The 15563-nt window shown below is 32.4% G+C and overlaps 1 protein-coding gene across 1 annotated transcript in view; it reads right to left on the reverse strand.

Annotated features, from left to right (window-relative positions):
• The window catches only part of LOC139938012 (probable RNA-binding protein 19), a 62514-nt gene extending 49567 nt beyond the window's left edge, over positions 1-12947 (reverse strand). Inside the window, exons 1-11 of the mRNA XM_071933361.1 lie at positions 12829-12947; positions 8765-8947; positions 8234-8371; positions 7737-7793; positions 7279-7444; positions 6630-6754; positions 6081-6293; positions 4807-4899; positions 4133-4211; positions 3715-3786; positions 3027-3115 (exon numbers count right to left, since the gene is read on the reverse strand). Of these exons, the coding sequence (XP_071789462.1) occupies positions 3027-3115; positions 3715-3786; positions 4133-4211; positions 4807-4899; positions 6081-6293; positions 6630-6754; positions 7279-7444; positions 7737-7793; positions 8234-8371; positions 8765-8947; positions 12829-12864 (1251 nt within the window). The 5' untranslated portion in view covers positions 12865-12947. The remainder of the gene's footprint in view (positions 1-3026; positions 3116-3714; positions 3787-4132; positions 4212-4806; positions 4900-6080; positions 6294-6629; positions 6755-7278; positions 7445-7736; positions 7794-8233; positions 8372-8764; positions 8948-12828) is intronic.
• Positions 12948-15563: the final 2616 nt, after the last annotated feature.

Raw genomic sequence — 15563 nt, forward strand, 5'->3', positions numbered from 1 at the left:
AATAATAATAATAATAATAATAATAATAATAATAATAATAATAATAATAATAATAATAATAATAATAATAATAATAATAATAATAATAATAATAATAATAATAATAATAATAATAATAATAATAATAATAATAATAATAATAATAATAATAATAATAATAATAATAATAATAATAATAATAATAATAATAATAATAATAATAATAATAATAATAATAATAATAATAATAATAATAATAATAATAATAATAATAATAATAATAATAATAATAATAATAATAATAATAATAATAATAATAATAATAATAATAATAATAATAATAATAATAATAATAATAATAATAATAATAATAATAATAATAATAATAATAATAATAATAATAATAATAATAATAATAATAATAATAATAATAATAATAATAATAATAATAATAATAATAATAATAATAATAATAATAATAATAATAATAATAATAATAATAATAATAATAATAATAATAATAATAATAATAATAATAATAATAATAATAATAATAATAATAATAATAATAATAATAATAATAATAATAATAATAATAATAATAATAATAATAATAATAATAATAATAATAATAATAATAATAATAATAATAATAATAATAATAATAATAATAATAATAATAATAATAATAATAATAATAATAATAATAATAATAATAATAATAATAATAATAATAATAATAATAATAATAATAATAATAATAATAATAATAATAATAATAATAATAATAATAATAATAATAATAATAATAATAATAATAATAATAATAATAATAATAATAATAATAATAATAATAATAATAATAATAATAATAATAATAATAATAATAATAATAATAATAATAATAATAATAATAATAATAATAATAATAATAATAATAATAATAATAATAATAATAATAATAATAATAATAATAATAATAATAATAATAATAATAATAATAATAATAATAATAATAATAATAATAATAATAATAATAATAATAATAATAATAATAATAATAATAATAATAATAATAATAATAATAATAATAATAATAATAATAATAATAATAATAATAATAATAATAATAATAATAATAATAATAATAATAATAATAATAATAATAATAATAATAATAATAATAATAATAATAATAATAATAATAATAATAATAATAATAATAATAATAATAATAATAATAATAATAATAATAATAATAATAATAATAATAATAATAATAATAATAATAATAATAATAATAATAATAATAATAATAATAATAATAATAATAATAATAATAATAATAATAATAATAATAATAATAATAATAATAATAATAATAATAATAATAATAATAATAATAATAATAATAATAATAATAATAATAATAATAATAATAATAATAATAATAATAATAATAATAATAATAATAATAATAATAATAATAATAATAATAATAATAATAATAATAATAATAATAATAATAATAATAATAATAATAATAATAATAATAATAATAATAATAATAATAATAATAATAATAATAATAATAATAATAATAATAATAATAATAATAATAATAATAATAATAATAATAATAATAATAATAATAATAATAATAATAATAATAATAATAATAATAATAATAATAATAATAATAATAATAATAATAATAATAATAATAATAATAATAATAATAATAATAATAATAATAATAATAATAATAATAATAATAATAATAATAATAATAATAATAATAATAATAATAATAATAATAATAATAATAATAATAATAATAATAATAATAATAATAATAATAATAATAATAATAATAATAATAATAATAATAATAATAATAATAATAATAATAATAATAATAATAATAATAATAATAATAATAATAATAATAATAATAATAATAATAATAATAATAATAATAATAATAATAATAATAATAATAATAATAATAATAATAATAATAATAATAATAATAATAATAATAATAATAATAATAATAATAATAATAATAATAATAATAATAATAATAATAATAATAATAATAATAATAATAATAATAATAATAATAATAATAATAATAATAATAATAATAATAATAATAATAATAATAATAATAATAATAATAATAATAATAATAATAATAATAATAATAATAAAACAGTATTTATATAGTGTAATATGAATTAATAATAATAATAATAATAATAATAATAATAATAATAATAATAATAATAATAATAATAATAATAATAATAATAAAACAGTATTTATATAGTGTAATATGAATTGGCATTCCTCAAAGCGCTTAACAGCAAAATGAAAAGCATTACAAGAAAACAAAACTTATAGGCCTAAATTCTCCAATTAAATCCCAAAACAAATAATTATAAAAGTAGGCCAGACCAGCTGTTACCTACATGTATATTAAATGAAACCATTAAAAATACCAAATACAACAAAAGGATCTGAAAAATTACTTTTTAAACTAAAAAGTTAAAATTACATACCTACAATAATAAATATCAGTCTCCTGACAATTATTAAAGCAAGCTATTTGAAATGTTGCGACCAATTAATTTAATTGATAATGAGTTCCATTGATACACTAAATCTAAAGTAGTAGTCCCGGCTGATTTGTTCCTACCTTCTGCCCAGGTAGTAGTAAAAAGCAGGATAGTTCTATTTAGAACTGAGAAGTCTCGCCAATTCTAAAACAAATTCTACTCAACTGTAGTAGAACATATATTGAACTCAATTCAAAAATGGTTTATTAAATCATGTATTGCAGTTAAAAACTAAATTGCACATGCCATTATCAAATACATCATATACAAATAACAACAAATAAGTAAAACAAGTTCTAAAAAGAACATAATTATTTTATCCAGGAAGCAATTAACAATATGGCGTTACCGCACACCAATTATACAATAAATATCACGCTCATGGAATCAATTTTCCTGACTGGTGTTGGGTGTGGTGCTTACCTGTTTGGCCCATGGTGCCTCGCGCTCACTGGTACCATGCTCTCCTTCCTTTACCCAGTTGTCTCGAAACAGTTCAATGTAGCGTTTACCTGTGATAAAAACAGAAAAATTGTTTCTAGAAAAATACAAATGTAAATGAAGATTTTAATGAAGACTAAAGTGTGAGATCTTATGTTAATGTGGTCTACCTATTGAATTTTAATTTACAAAGTTACAAAAAGACACTAGAGTCATGAACTAACTAAACGTTTGTAATTAGGCTGGGAACAGTTGACCTTCCATTTAACTCGTATTTTGTTTCTTATTTTGTTGTGTCAGTGCCCATTAGTTTGATCTCCTTAATAAGCGCTAACATTACAAACAAGTTTGAAATTGTCAAAATGTTGTTTTTGTTTAAAATAGCCCGGATGCACACACAAACTAAGTGAGAACATTTTTGCACGGAGCATTTTCGTGCAACATATGTTTTGCAAAATGAGATCAGACGCTTTTGAACTGACACATCGATTTGTTTATTAATTCTGAAGCCAATGATTCGCAGAAAAGCAAATTATTTCATTTTCATTTGTTTACCATGAACCTCAAATCATGGGTCCCTTCACTGGATTGCTCCTCTTTTTCTTTGGATTTGGGGGAAATGGATATCAATGTAAATTCTTCAAAGCCAAGCAAACTATATTCTTCTTACCAATGTAGTTTTTGTTCTTCTTCAATGCTTTTGTAATATCCATCTCAGAGGATAACTCCACAAAAACCATACCTGAAATTCAACAAATGTTAATGTATAGATAAATAAGAAAAACAAAACACTTATTTTCATTCAACAAAAGAATTTTCAAACAAAAAGATTATATGGTAAAATAGTTGTCTCAAACTTATCACCAACATTCTTGGTAGTACTTCATGTAAAGAACAATCTTATTTAATTAAAAACATTTTTTTCCCAATTTAATAATTCGTTTATTCCAAACTCTTGTTGAAAAAAAGAAGAGTTAAACAGTACATAGAAAACTAAAATTGGTTTCTGAATATTAACATATAACCATTCCTATGATCAGCAAATAATCTGCATAAATCTGCATAACATTTGCATAATTACAACCAACCTGTTCTTTGTTTCTTTTCATTCAGAGGAATTCGTATGGCTTTGATTGGTATCGGTGAGAAAAACTTATTGATGTCTTTCTGGAAACGAGATGAAAAAACAAATCATCAAAGTAAGTGGGTCAATAAGTTGGCTCAGTTGTTTCTTGTTCTACCTTTCATCTCTGTGTAGCCCGGTTTGAAATCAACCTAAGACCTGGAGCCTTGCATGTGGGTTGGGTTTTCCTACCTGATTGACTGGCAGGAATCGACCCACAGTGATCAGTGCCAGAAAACCCGCCCCGCTCTCAGGATTCCCAAACCACCACTGGAAGAATTTCCTCTCTTTACGACCAACACATTTTTCAAATTTTTAAGTTAAACAAGTTTGCAATTTCCTTTGAAAGGTTTCAACGAAAAATATAAAATTGGGTATTTACCAGTAAAAATGGTATCCGAACCCATTAATCTTGATTCTAAGACTTGCACGGTCTTTTAACAAATTCTAAGAAGCATCCTGAATATCCTAAGGATCCTGCAGGAAATACTGTATGTTTCAGCGCTTTGAGACGCCCTTCGGGTGTATGAAGCGGTATATAAATATCGACTATTATTATTATTATTATAATAATATCCTAAGGATCTTGAATATCCTAAGGATCCTGAAAAGGATCCTGACTATCCTAAGAAGTTTTACCTCTTTGACACTGAAGGGAACTCCTCTCATCTTAAGAACAAACTGCCCTCTCTCAAACTTGTCTTCTTTCCTTATCGCTTTCATCACTTTAGTCTGTTTAGAAAAAAAAATACATTCCAGAAATTAAGTCAACTTGGGAATAACAAACTGCCCTCTCTCAAACTTGTCTTCTCTCCTTATCGCTTTCATCACTTTAGTCTGCTTAGAAAAAAAAATACATTGCAGAAATTAAATCAACTTGGAAAAAAATCAGAGTGATTAAAAGACAAAGGGATATGAAACAAAGGGACATTACCGACACCTGTTTAAACCCTTTAGTATTGACTAGTCTAGGGTTGAATAACACAATAATATACATGACTTTTAATTCAAGTAACTTCAAGTAATCTTTGAATTACTCGCGGGTCTCTTTATAGTGTACAACTTAACCAGTTCAGTGCGAATATTCGATGAACATTTTACCCGCACCAAACTGGTTTGAATGGCCCAACTGTATCTAGGATTGGTGCCTGCTTGAGTGTTACATCTACAGCTACACCTACATCTACGGGAGTTACAGTTGGGACAGCCTAACTACAGCTGGGATCCATAGATCTTTCACTGTGCAGGGGCCAGTTGCTGTTGACTAAACCAGACTGCTGGTGGTATGGATAAAACTTAGCTGTGTGAATGTGATTCAGTAACAATTGAAAGTTTTGTCATAACAATTACTGTGAATCACGCCCCAGAGAATGAGAGAATAGAAAGTTATTATATAGAAGAGTTTGCAGTAACACCATGTAATAACTATCTCTAAATGAGAAGGGGTGGTTCTGAAAAGAACCGTTGGATTAACTTGACGTTTCGATCAGTATGCTCCGATCGTCTTACTGATCGAAACGTCAAGTTAATCCAACGGTTCTTTTCAGAACCACCCCTACTCATTTAGAGATAGTCATTACATGGTGTTACCGCCATTTCTTCTATATCTTATTTCCACCATGCAAAGTTTCAAATCCTACTTAGAAAGTTATTACTTTTTAGATGCCTGCGGATTGTGATTTTCTCTATCACTGTCAAGTAATACCAGCTATAGTTGGGCCGTCCTAACATAACACTCACGTTGGGATTGGTACCAACTTTAGTTAGGAATGTTATCAATTTGGGATGGAACGTTAACTTTAAGCAAGTCAAAGTTTGTTTGTTTGTTTGTTTGGTTTATTTCCATTTGCACAACTTGAAACATACATTAAATAACAACAATTAGTAAAGGAAAATGTCGAATTGCTTTTTACCTTTTGTGTAGGTGTTGCTTGTGTTTCTTCCTTTTGCTTCTTTTGTCTTGTTCCATCATCATCTTCCTCTGATGAACTAGACGCTTTCCCACTATCAGTGTCACTGTCACTGTCACTGTCAGCGTCAGTGTCACTGTCACTATCTGTATCACCATCTCTCTTGCTATCTGCTTTACTAGAACCTGCTTTCTTCACCATCTTACTTCGTAAATACTGGGGGAAGATAAAACAGTTTTATCTGTTAACATGTAATGATTCATTCATAATGATTAATTCAGTATAAATCAAAGCATTTAGGGAAATATTATACATGTTTGTAAAGAAAGAGGGAAAAAACGAATAGTTTTTAAAAACGGCTTAACAAACAAAATGATCTGTGGTATAAAAGGCAAAACTGGTTATGTCCACAATCTAGACAGGTTAGTGGTAAACACCATGTACATAAAAAATATATCTTGTATTAGTTGAGATGGTTTTGAAAACAACTGGCTTTCCGATCGGTATGCTCTGATTGTCTTCAGGAGACAGCTGATTTTACTTCATACTCACATCCATGTCTGAGACGCCAGATTTATTTGCATCTTTATTGGTTAAATCTTCCTCCGTCTTATCATCTTCTTCTTCTTCTGACGGCATCTCTTCATCTTCATCAGATGATGACTCTTCTTCAGATTCTTCACTCAATCAAGAAAAGGTAAAAATAACAACTTAGATGAGTCAACTTTTTGCTGAAATCAAACAACACAACAATAGATTGACAATGGTCGTGGGTTTAAATCCCACCAGAGTAGTATTCCTGTGAATTTGTTTTCCATAGAACTCTGGAAAGTACATATTGGAGAGGAGCGTACTGTGCTTTCATCTGCTTCATAAAAGGCGTCTTTTATCATCGAGTGAGAAATTACCTCTTCCCCCAAAACTATGTTACTTCAGAGGGAGCGGCTTCTCACAATGTTTTATACTAACAACAGCTCTCCTTTGCTGGATACCAAGTAAGCTTTTGTGCTAAAAATTATTTTGAGTAATTACCAATCGTGTCCAGTGCCTTTTAGCATAATTCTGAAATACAGACTTAAGATAGACATACGAGTGTTTTAAACTGACATTTTGAACTATCCGGTGCTATATAAGAACTGGTTGTTATTATTTAATATTTCTTTTAAAACAAAAAAAAATTAAAAAAACAGACTACAATCACCTTCCACAGAGTCATCCAAACCCTTTTTCCTCTTTCCTCCTTTGACCTTTGACTTATGACCCTCAGAGAGGGGTTCAGCTATTTTTGCATCATTGCTCCAGAGTGGTTTCTTGCTGCGTATTTGGTGAACTTCTTGGAACTCTTGAAAACCAGGGTCCTCTTCCAGCTGCAATCAACGATATTTTGTTCAGTTTAGTTTTTGATTAAAAGATATTTATACAAAAATAAAAACAAATTATATTTATAAACAAATAAACATGTAAATAATTCTAGACATTAACTTTCACCATCCCCACCTTTTCAAAATTGTTTTGTCTGTTTTATGGTAGATAATAATTTTATGTAAATTTTGAAAACTTGTTGTATAAAAGGCCGAAATGACTTTCCCCACATGGATAATAAAGTGAATTGAAATTTATTGAAATTTAAAAAAAGCCTAATGGCAAATAGTGTCTTACTTTTTGCAGTGGATCAACTTTTTCCTTTTTCTGTTTTGGCTTTTGAGAATCTTTTCCCTGTAAAAAAAATAAAATAAAATATAACCTTTAAGAGCATTTAGTCTTTTTCATGTACACCAGACTTGAAACAACATATAAGATCTGAGGATAAGAGGAAAATGCCTGACAGGTAAAAGGAATCTCATCTTTAAGAAGTGATTCAGAGAGTAAACAATGATGTGTGTACTCTTGTTAGTCTGCTAAAAGAAATGTGCTGAATGTGAAAAAAGGAGTTATACTGTAATATTGAAGATCTTCTTAGAACTGAGCTGTGAGGTTAAGAACTGTTATCAAGAAAATGCAAAGAAAACCAGATCTTAAATAACCATGAGCATTTTTTGAGGTATGGCTGTCGTGATAGGACAGCACTGTTTACCCAAAGTGTCTGCCATATCTCAAAATGGCTTACTGAGGTCAAATCTTACTATAAAAAGCAACCCAAGACAACACATCCTCACCTGAATATTCTCTTCATTGACCGACGATTCCTTCTCTTTCTTCCTAGCTTGCTTATTCTGAAAAGCAGAACTTTGTTCAGAGTATTTACTCCATGGTCTATCGAGACTGTCATCCCCGAGGTTCTTGGCAAGCTCCACCTGATAAAGATCAAAACAGAATGAGAAATAAATCAAGACAAAATGACACATAACTGAACATCCGCATGTCCGTTGACCCAGCAAATCAAGGACCAATTTTTGTTCCCATATTTTCTTTTATAATAATCTCCCCGTTGTTTTTGTAAAGAAAATTTAACAGAAAATTTCAACCATCTGTAAAATTTCCATATCCATTTAGTTTATAAATACTTGATGCCAACTGCAAGACACACTCACACACTCACGCATGTTTGTGGATCCTGCTTATCAAGCACTTCTCTTTGTTCTCGAATTGTTTGGACTTAGTTTTTTTAGCAAAGGAGGTTGGCCAACAGGATGACCCACAACCAGCCTCCATTCTTACTGATACAAGTAACACATGTTTTTACCTACCTGTATTTTGGAAGAATCAATGAATGTTTTATTCAAATGCTCGATGGCTTTCTTGGCACTCTCCTTTGCTCTGAATCCAACAAAAGCAAACTTTCGGAAGACTCCAGCTGCCGTGTACTTCATTTTCAGATCTGTCAATTCTCCATGGGCAGCAAAAATATTTCGAACCTTTTCCTCTTTTATCTGCAACAATTTATAAAAGATAAACAATATCAATTAAGGTTGCAAACATGTAGGCGTACACACTACACTGTAAAATGTCTTGAGAAAAAATATCACAACAAAGTCTAGTTCCACGTGACAATCGCCCTACATTGTCAGGGCTGGGATCAGGTGGGGGACCTCGCATCACTGAAAAAAAAAAGGGTTATTCTTAAACCCACTCGACCCCGTAGACCTTTGTGCAATTTTTTTTCTGTACACCGAAATTGCCACTGTTCACAATCTCAGCCAATCACGCACACAATTTTGTATCATGACGTCGACTACACTTCATACATTGCCATCCTCCCATCCGCACATATCCATCACACAGCGTACGAGACACACCATACACACGTGGTTAGCACGAAGCAAACTGCGCGTGATTGGCTGAGATCAGGACCTATGGCAACAATTTTGATGTACAGAGAAAAAACAATGCGCAATTACCACGCGTATCTCTTGGCGGACCCGAGCCTGAACAAAGATTATATGCCAACTGGGAACCTGCGTTTACAGCCCAAGTACGATTACGGGCTGTGTCATGTGTACTACTTGCTCTATGCGTAGCTCGAGGTTGGAGACCCGACCAACCAAATGGCCCACACTTGTTTACTGTTAATTGGGGGTCCTACTAAAAGCCGACAACGCCGACAACAAGTCCAGAGCGCCGCCAACATGCCGTCAACAAGTTTTAAATACCTCAAAAATGGCAAATAAACCATAGATATATTAGAACTATGTGTGTTCTGTAATATAAACATAAATTTAATGGAAAAACGTCACGAAAAGTGTGAATTTTGAACCAGAAAAAAACCTTAACTTTCACGGAAAACGGTCGGACGCCATCTTGGCTTAAAATCGTGTTTGGACCAGTCCATTATGATGCGGGTAAGTCAGATTTAGCAATAGAGGGCGGGCGTCATGCACTGTGCACACTGCAGTGAAGGTCTTCACATGAAGCCCGTCCTCTGTTGTTGACAAGTGCTAAATCTACCCGTATCATAATGGTCTGGTCCAAACACGGTTTTTAAGCCAAGATGGCGTCCGACCGCTTTCCGTGCAAGTGAAGTTTTATTCTGGTTATAAAAAATACACACTTTCGTGAAGTTTTTCCATTACAGAACACATATAGTTCTAATATATCAATGGTTTATCGGCAATTTTTGAGGTATTTAAAACTTGTTGGCGGCGCTCTGGACTTGTTGTCGGCTTATCGTCGGCTTTTAGTAGGACCGTTAATTGGGGTTGTTGTCTCCCACTTCACACCCCCGACCACACTGGGCCTGCTCGTACCGTACCGCCCGTACGGCCACTGAGAGCAGGATCGGTGTGCACGTGACCAAAAAGCCAAAGGATTTCCAGCGCTACCAACACTTAAAGAAGGCCTCAAGGTCTGCCTGTAAACATGCGTACAGTGAGTACCTCAACAACATCATCAGCCCTGAGTCGACAACTAACCCAAAACGATTCTGGGGTTTCATCAAAAGCAAAAAATGTGACAATTCTGGCGTCTCTCCACTAAAGGCAAGAAATGGAGTTACGTACTCGGACAGTTTGACAAAAGCAAATATACTGAATGAACAGTTCTCCTCAGTTTTCAACAAGGACGAAGACAAGGAAACCATCAAAAACAAAGGCCCAAGTCCATTTCCCTCCATGGGTTCTTTTACTGTGTCATCCGAAGGAGTTAAAAAGTTACTTGATGGTCTTAACATCCATAAAGCAGCTGGTCCAGATGGTATACCATCCAGGGTATTGAAGGAGCTGTCAAAGGAACTTGCTCCAGTGCTTGCTTTATTCTTCCAAGCTTCTATCAATCAAGGTGTCTTACCGGAGGAATGGAAGGAAGCCAACGTCACCCCCATCTTCAAAAAGGGAGAGAGGAATAAGCCAGAGAACTACAGACCTGTGTCACTGACTTCCATAACCTGTAAGATGCTGGAGCATGTGCTATGCAGCCAGATCCTGAACCACTGCGACAGAAACCACATTCTCACCAATGCTCAGTTTGGATTTAGGAAACGGCGCTCATGTGAAACACAACTACTGTTGACCATCCAAGATCTTGCCAGTTCCATTGATGCCAAAGGCCAAATAGATGTCATCCTATTAGATTTTTCAAAAGCCTTTGACAAGGTGCCGCATCAAAGGTTGCTACACAAGCTCAATTACTATGGAATTGATGGCAACATAAGTCAGTGGGTCAGCAATTTCCTAGAAAACCGCACTCAACAAGTCATCTTAGATGGAGCTACTTCAATCCCTGCACCAGTCCTATCTGGAGTGCCACAAGGAAGTGTTCTTGGACCATTGCTGTTCCTGCTGTTTATAAATGACCTTCCTGACTGTGTCTCACAGGGCACAACAGCCAGATTATTTGCAGATGACTGTATCCTGTATCGTAACATCAAGACAGAGGAAGATGCATCTATATTGCAGCAGGACCTAGACCACCTTCAGCAATGGGAGAGTGACTGGAAAATGGAGTTCCACCCAAAGAAGTGCCAAGTTATCCATGTCACCAACAGAAGGAAGTTCATCAAGCAAACATACACAATTCACAACCACACTCTGGAAGAAGTCGACTCTGCAAAATATCTTGGGGTGAACATTCACAAAACCCTAAGCTGGAATAATCACATCAACAGCATCACCAACAAAGCAAATTCCATAAGGGCTTTTCTGCAGCGCAACATACACCAGTGTCCCAGGAAAACAAAGGAGCTGTGCTACAAGACCCTAGTGCGCCCTATTGTAGAGTACTCCAGCATCATATGGGACCCCCAAACAGCTAGCTACACCCACAAGTTAGAAATGGTGCAGCGGCGCTATGCACGCTTTGTGCTTGGAGACTACCGAACAACAAGTAGTGTAACTGCCATGATCAGCCAACTTCAGTGGACCACACTTCAAGAACGGCGTGCACAGGCCAAGGCAGTTATGATGTATAAGATTGTGAACAACCTGGTTGACGTCCCACACACATTTCTAGCTCCATGCACCGTTTCTCTGAGGGGTCATTCTTACAAATACATTATACCATTCACCAGGACAGGGGTCTACACACAGTCATTTTTTCCCAATAGCATTAGGATATGGAACAATCTCCCAGTAGACCTGATCAACTGTACAACTCTTGCTAGTTTTAAGCAGGGTGTACAGTCAGACCAGCTCCGCTAGGTCAGCCTGAGCTGTTTTTTAGCCGCACGTTCACTGTTCACCTACCTGCACTGTATATGTCTACACCCTCGCATGCACACAACTACCACAGTACGCAATACACCAGATGGTGGACTGTACTTTTACGGAAGAAGAAGAAGAAGAAGACGTGCGGAAGCGGAGTAAATACTCCCATTTTATGCCAAGTGGCCTCATTATCCAGGGGAAAATATGCAACCATTTCTTTTCAGAATTTGGTGTTGGCACAAAATATTATCGGGAACTGAATTCTTAGTCCTACTCTTACTAGGCCGTTTATGAATTCGCAATTGGGACACGCTTTGAAGGGTCGTGGGGGTTGAGGGGGTTTTAGAACAACCCCCCAAAAAACCTGGTTCAGTTTGAGCATCATTGAGCCAAGAATGCCCGGCTCGATCCTCTGCTGTCTGTGTTCACAATGGCTCAAACAAATGAAAAGATTGGCTCAGTCAAGCTCAGTCAATGTGAGCAAACCATGGCTTACATGTACTTCTAGAAAGTTGGAAACTAAACAGAAAAGAAAGAGATAAACAAACTTCACAACGATTAATTTTCACGTAATAGGTGCAGCGAGTCAAGTCAGCAGCCAGCCCAAAATACCAACACAAACTCTATGATTTTCACATGAAAGTTCATTAAAAAACTGTTCAACCTCGGCTTACCTCTGGGGGAAGGTTTTTCACGATAAGTCGACTCATTTTTGTAACGTAACTGGCATTTATTGCTCACAACAAAATCTTAACCTGGATTCGCACATGTTCTTTCTTTTTCGCAACACAATATTTTTATTTTTTAGATAAATAAAGTGCGCCCTCTCTTGACAAAGATACAATTTTCGGAACAAAATAAAATAAAAGCGTTCTTGAAAGTTTTATCACATTTATTTTAATTTAAAGGAACACGTTGCCTTGGATCGGACGAGTTGGTCTATAAAAAGCGTTTGAAACAGTTTGTCATGAAATGTATATGGTCAGAAAGATGTTTAAAAGTAGAATATAATGATCCACACAAGTATCACTCAAAATTGCACGGTTTTCTTTTTACGTCGCGAACTATCACGGTCGGCCATTTATGGGAGTCAAAATTTTGACTCCCATAAATGGCCGACCGTGTTATTGGACGAGGTAAAAAGAAAACCACGCAATTTCGAGGCATATTTGTGTAGATCATTGTATTCTACTTTTACATCATCTTTCTAACCACATGCATTTTATAACAAACGGTCACAAAACGCCTTTCAAATACCAATTCTACCGATCCAAGGCAACGTGTTCCTTTAATGTCCTCTTCAGAACAAACTTGGAACGCGTTCACTATTACTTTGTATAAATTCTTCAAAGTTCCAAAACAGATGTTTTTGAAAAACAATTATTTTATAAGTCATGTGATATCTATAATTTCACCCAATAATATATTATGGCATGTGCAAACAAAATAAAAGTGCGATTTCATGTTTTGTTATGTTTGTTTTGCTTTTGCACTTTTTTTTTTGCTTTCGGTTTTGCTGTTGCTACTGCATGCTGTTGTTGTAGTTGGTGATGTTTTGGTTCTTTGCAAAACATTTTTTTTTTTCATGGGAAAAATAAGTACAAAGCTGAAGACATTAATTGTAAACGAGAATTCCAGTCTCTATGAATGCTGCATGAGTGCACCCATGTAAATTGCAGTGCTTTCTTTAGTTGGCTAGCATCAGCACTCTGTTGGCTCCAAAAATGTTCTATTTTATTATAGGATATTTGAGAACCACGGCCTGGAGTTTGTTTTTAATTATTTTTTTAATTTAGCACTTTGCACTGCTCAAAGTGAGGTGAACCCGTAGTTGCGCGGTTTGCAATGTTTGGTGTGACCTTTACTTGAATGTCGCAGCTCTCTCGGTGAGCCCGTAGTCGCGCGGTTTGCAATGTTCGGTGTGACCTTCACTTGAATGTCGCAGCTCTCCCTTTACGAATCCACGTCCTCTTGTCTAAAAAGCCCTGAGCACGAGTCACGTACACAAAGCACACGCAATGCCAAAACTACCGCGGGACCAGGCTAGCCTGGGCCGAAATTGGAGGCAAAGCCGTGGTTTCGAAAGTCATATTATTTGAATGTTCACACCAGGAGTGCAGACCGGTCTCTTAATGAATGAGCAGACGTTCCAGGTGGCAACGGCTGCAAATCCTGACATGAAAAATATTTTTTAGAAACAAGGTGACATTGCGAATAATGGGCCTCACGAAGTACTTTAAACTGAATGGTTAGGAATGAGTGATGTCTTTCAAGGCATGTACTATGGACACTGTTGGCCAAAATTACTCTAAAAAAATAATTTTTATAATAATATTATTATCATAGCAACTTGGTAAAGAGCGGGGAGCTGGTGATATCATAATACATTGTGAGAAAAGGCAGCCTCTGAAGTAACGTAGTTTTTGAGAAAGAGGTAATTTCTCACTCAAATAAAAAATACTTCAGCTGAAGCCTTTACTACAAAGTAATGCAACAGTTGTGTTTTTACGCATTATTCTCTTGCAAATTCGATGACCAATTGAATAAGTCAAATTTTATAGATTTGTTATTTTAAGCATGGGGGAAGTGAGAAAACTGTTTTATGACAAAATACCAAAATGTGTCCAGTGCCTTTAAAAAACACCTGCCAGCTAATTTCGCTTCTTGCCTGACCCACTCTTAAACCACCTGGAAAATCACCTGCACTCTCCACTGAGGTGAATTAATTGATGCCCGAAAAAAAACCACAAACTTACTGGATTAATCCTTTATGCTAGTCTACTCTCGTATTCCGTCATTGTTGTGGACTTATCAAGATATACTTCCATTTCCAATTGATGGATAAAGAATATTACCGGTAGTTTTTGTACCTATACCTCAGTACAATAGGCCTACTTATACGAGCTCTGTAAAAACAAAATCCGTTCCTGTTAACAAAAAAAAAAAAAAAAAGGAAAAAGAAAATTTCTTGAGGACATAGCTCGGAGTTCAAATTAGTTTGAAGGTTTATGAAATTATTTCTCCAATGTTTTCACTTTTGTTTTTTTAGTCAACATGCAATAGTCCGGTTTAATAAAACAGTAATTTATAAGTTACGGGTTCTATTGCATCGCGAATTGGATATCAGCTTTGGTTATCTTTTAAGTTGTTCAAGGGCAAACTCATCGTTACGATGTATTCAAAAATGTCCAATAGATTACAGCCCTTTTGAAAGTTGAAAAAATGCAATAGTCTCTAAACCTTATGTAAAATGCCGTTCGCGATGTTTGACACCTTTCCAGTGCGAATATTAATGGTTGTCAACATTTGAAAACAACACATAAAAAATTATACGGCGATACATGGTTCTGATAATTTTTTGCTCAGGGAATCTTTTATATCGTTCCTGAATTTCGACGACATTTTAGTC

This window comes from Asterias amurensis, chromosome 6 (genome assembly GCF_032118995.1).
Source record: "Asterias amurensis chromosome 6, ASM3211899v1".
Taxonomy (NCBI): Eukaryota; Metazoa; Echinodermata; class Asteroidea; order Forcipulatida; family Asteriidae; genus Asterias; species Asterias amurensis.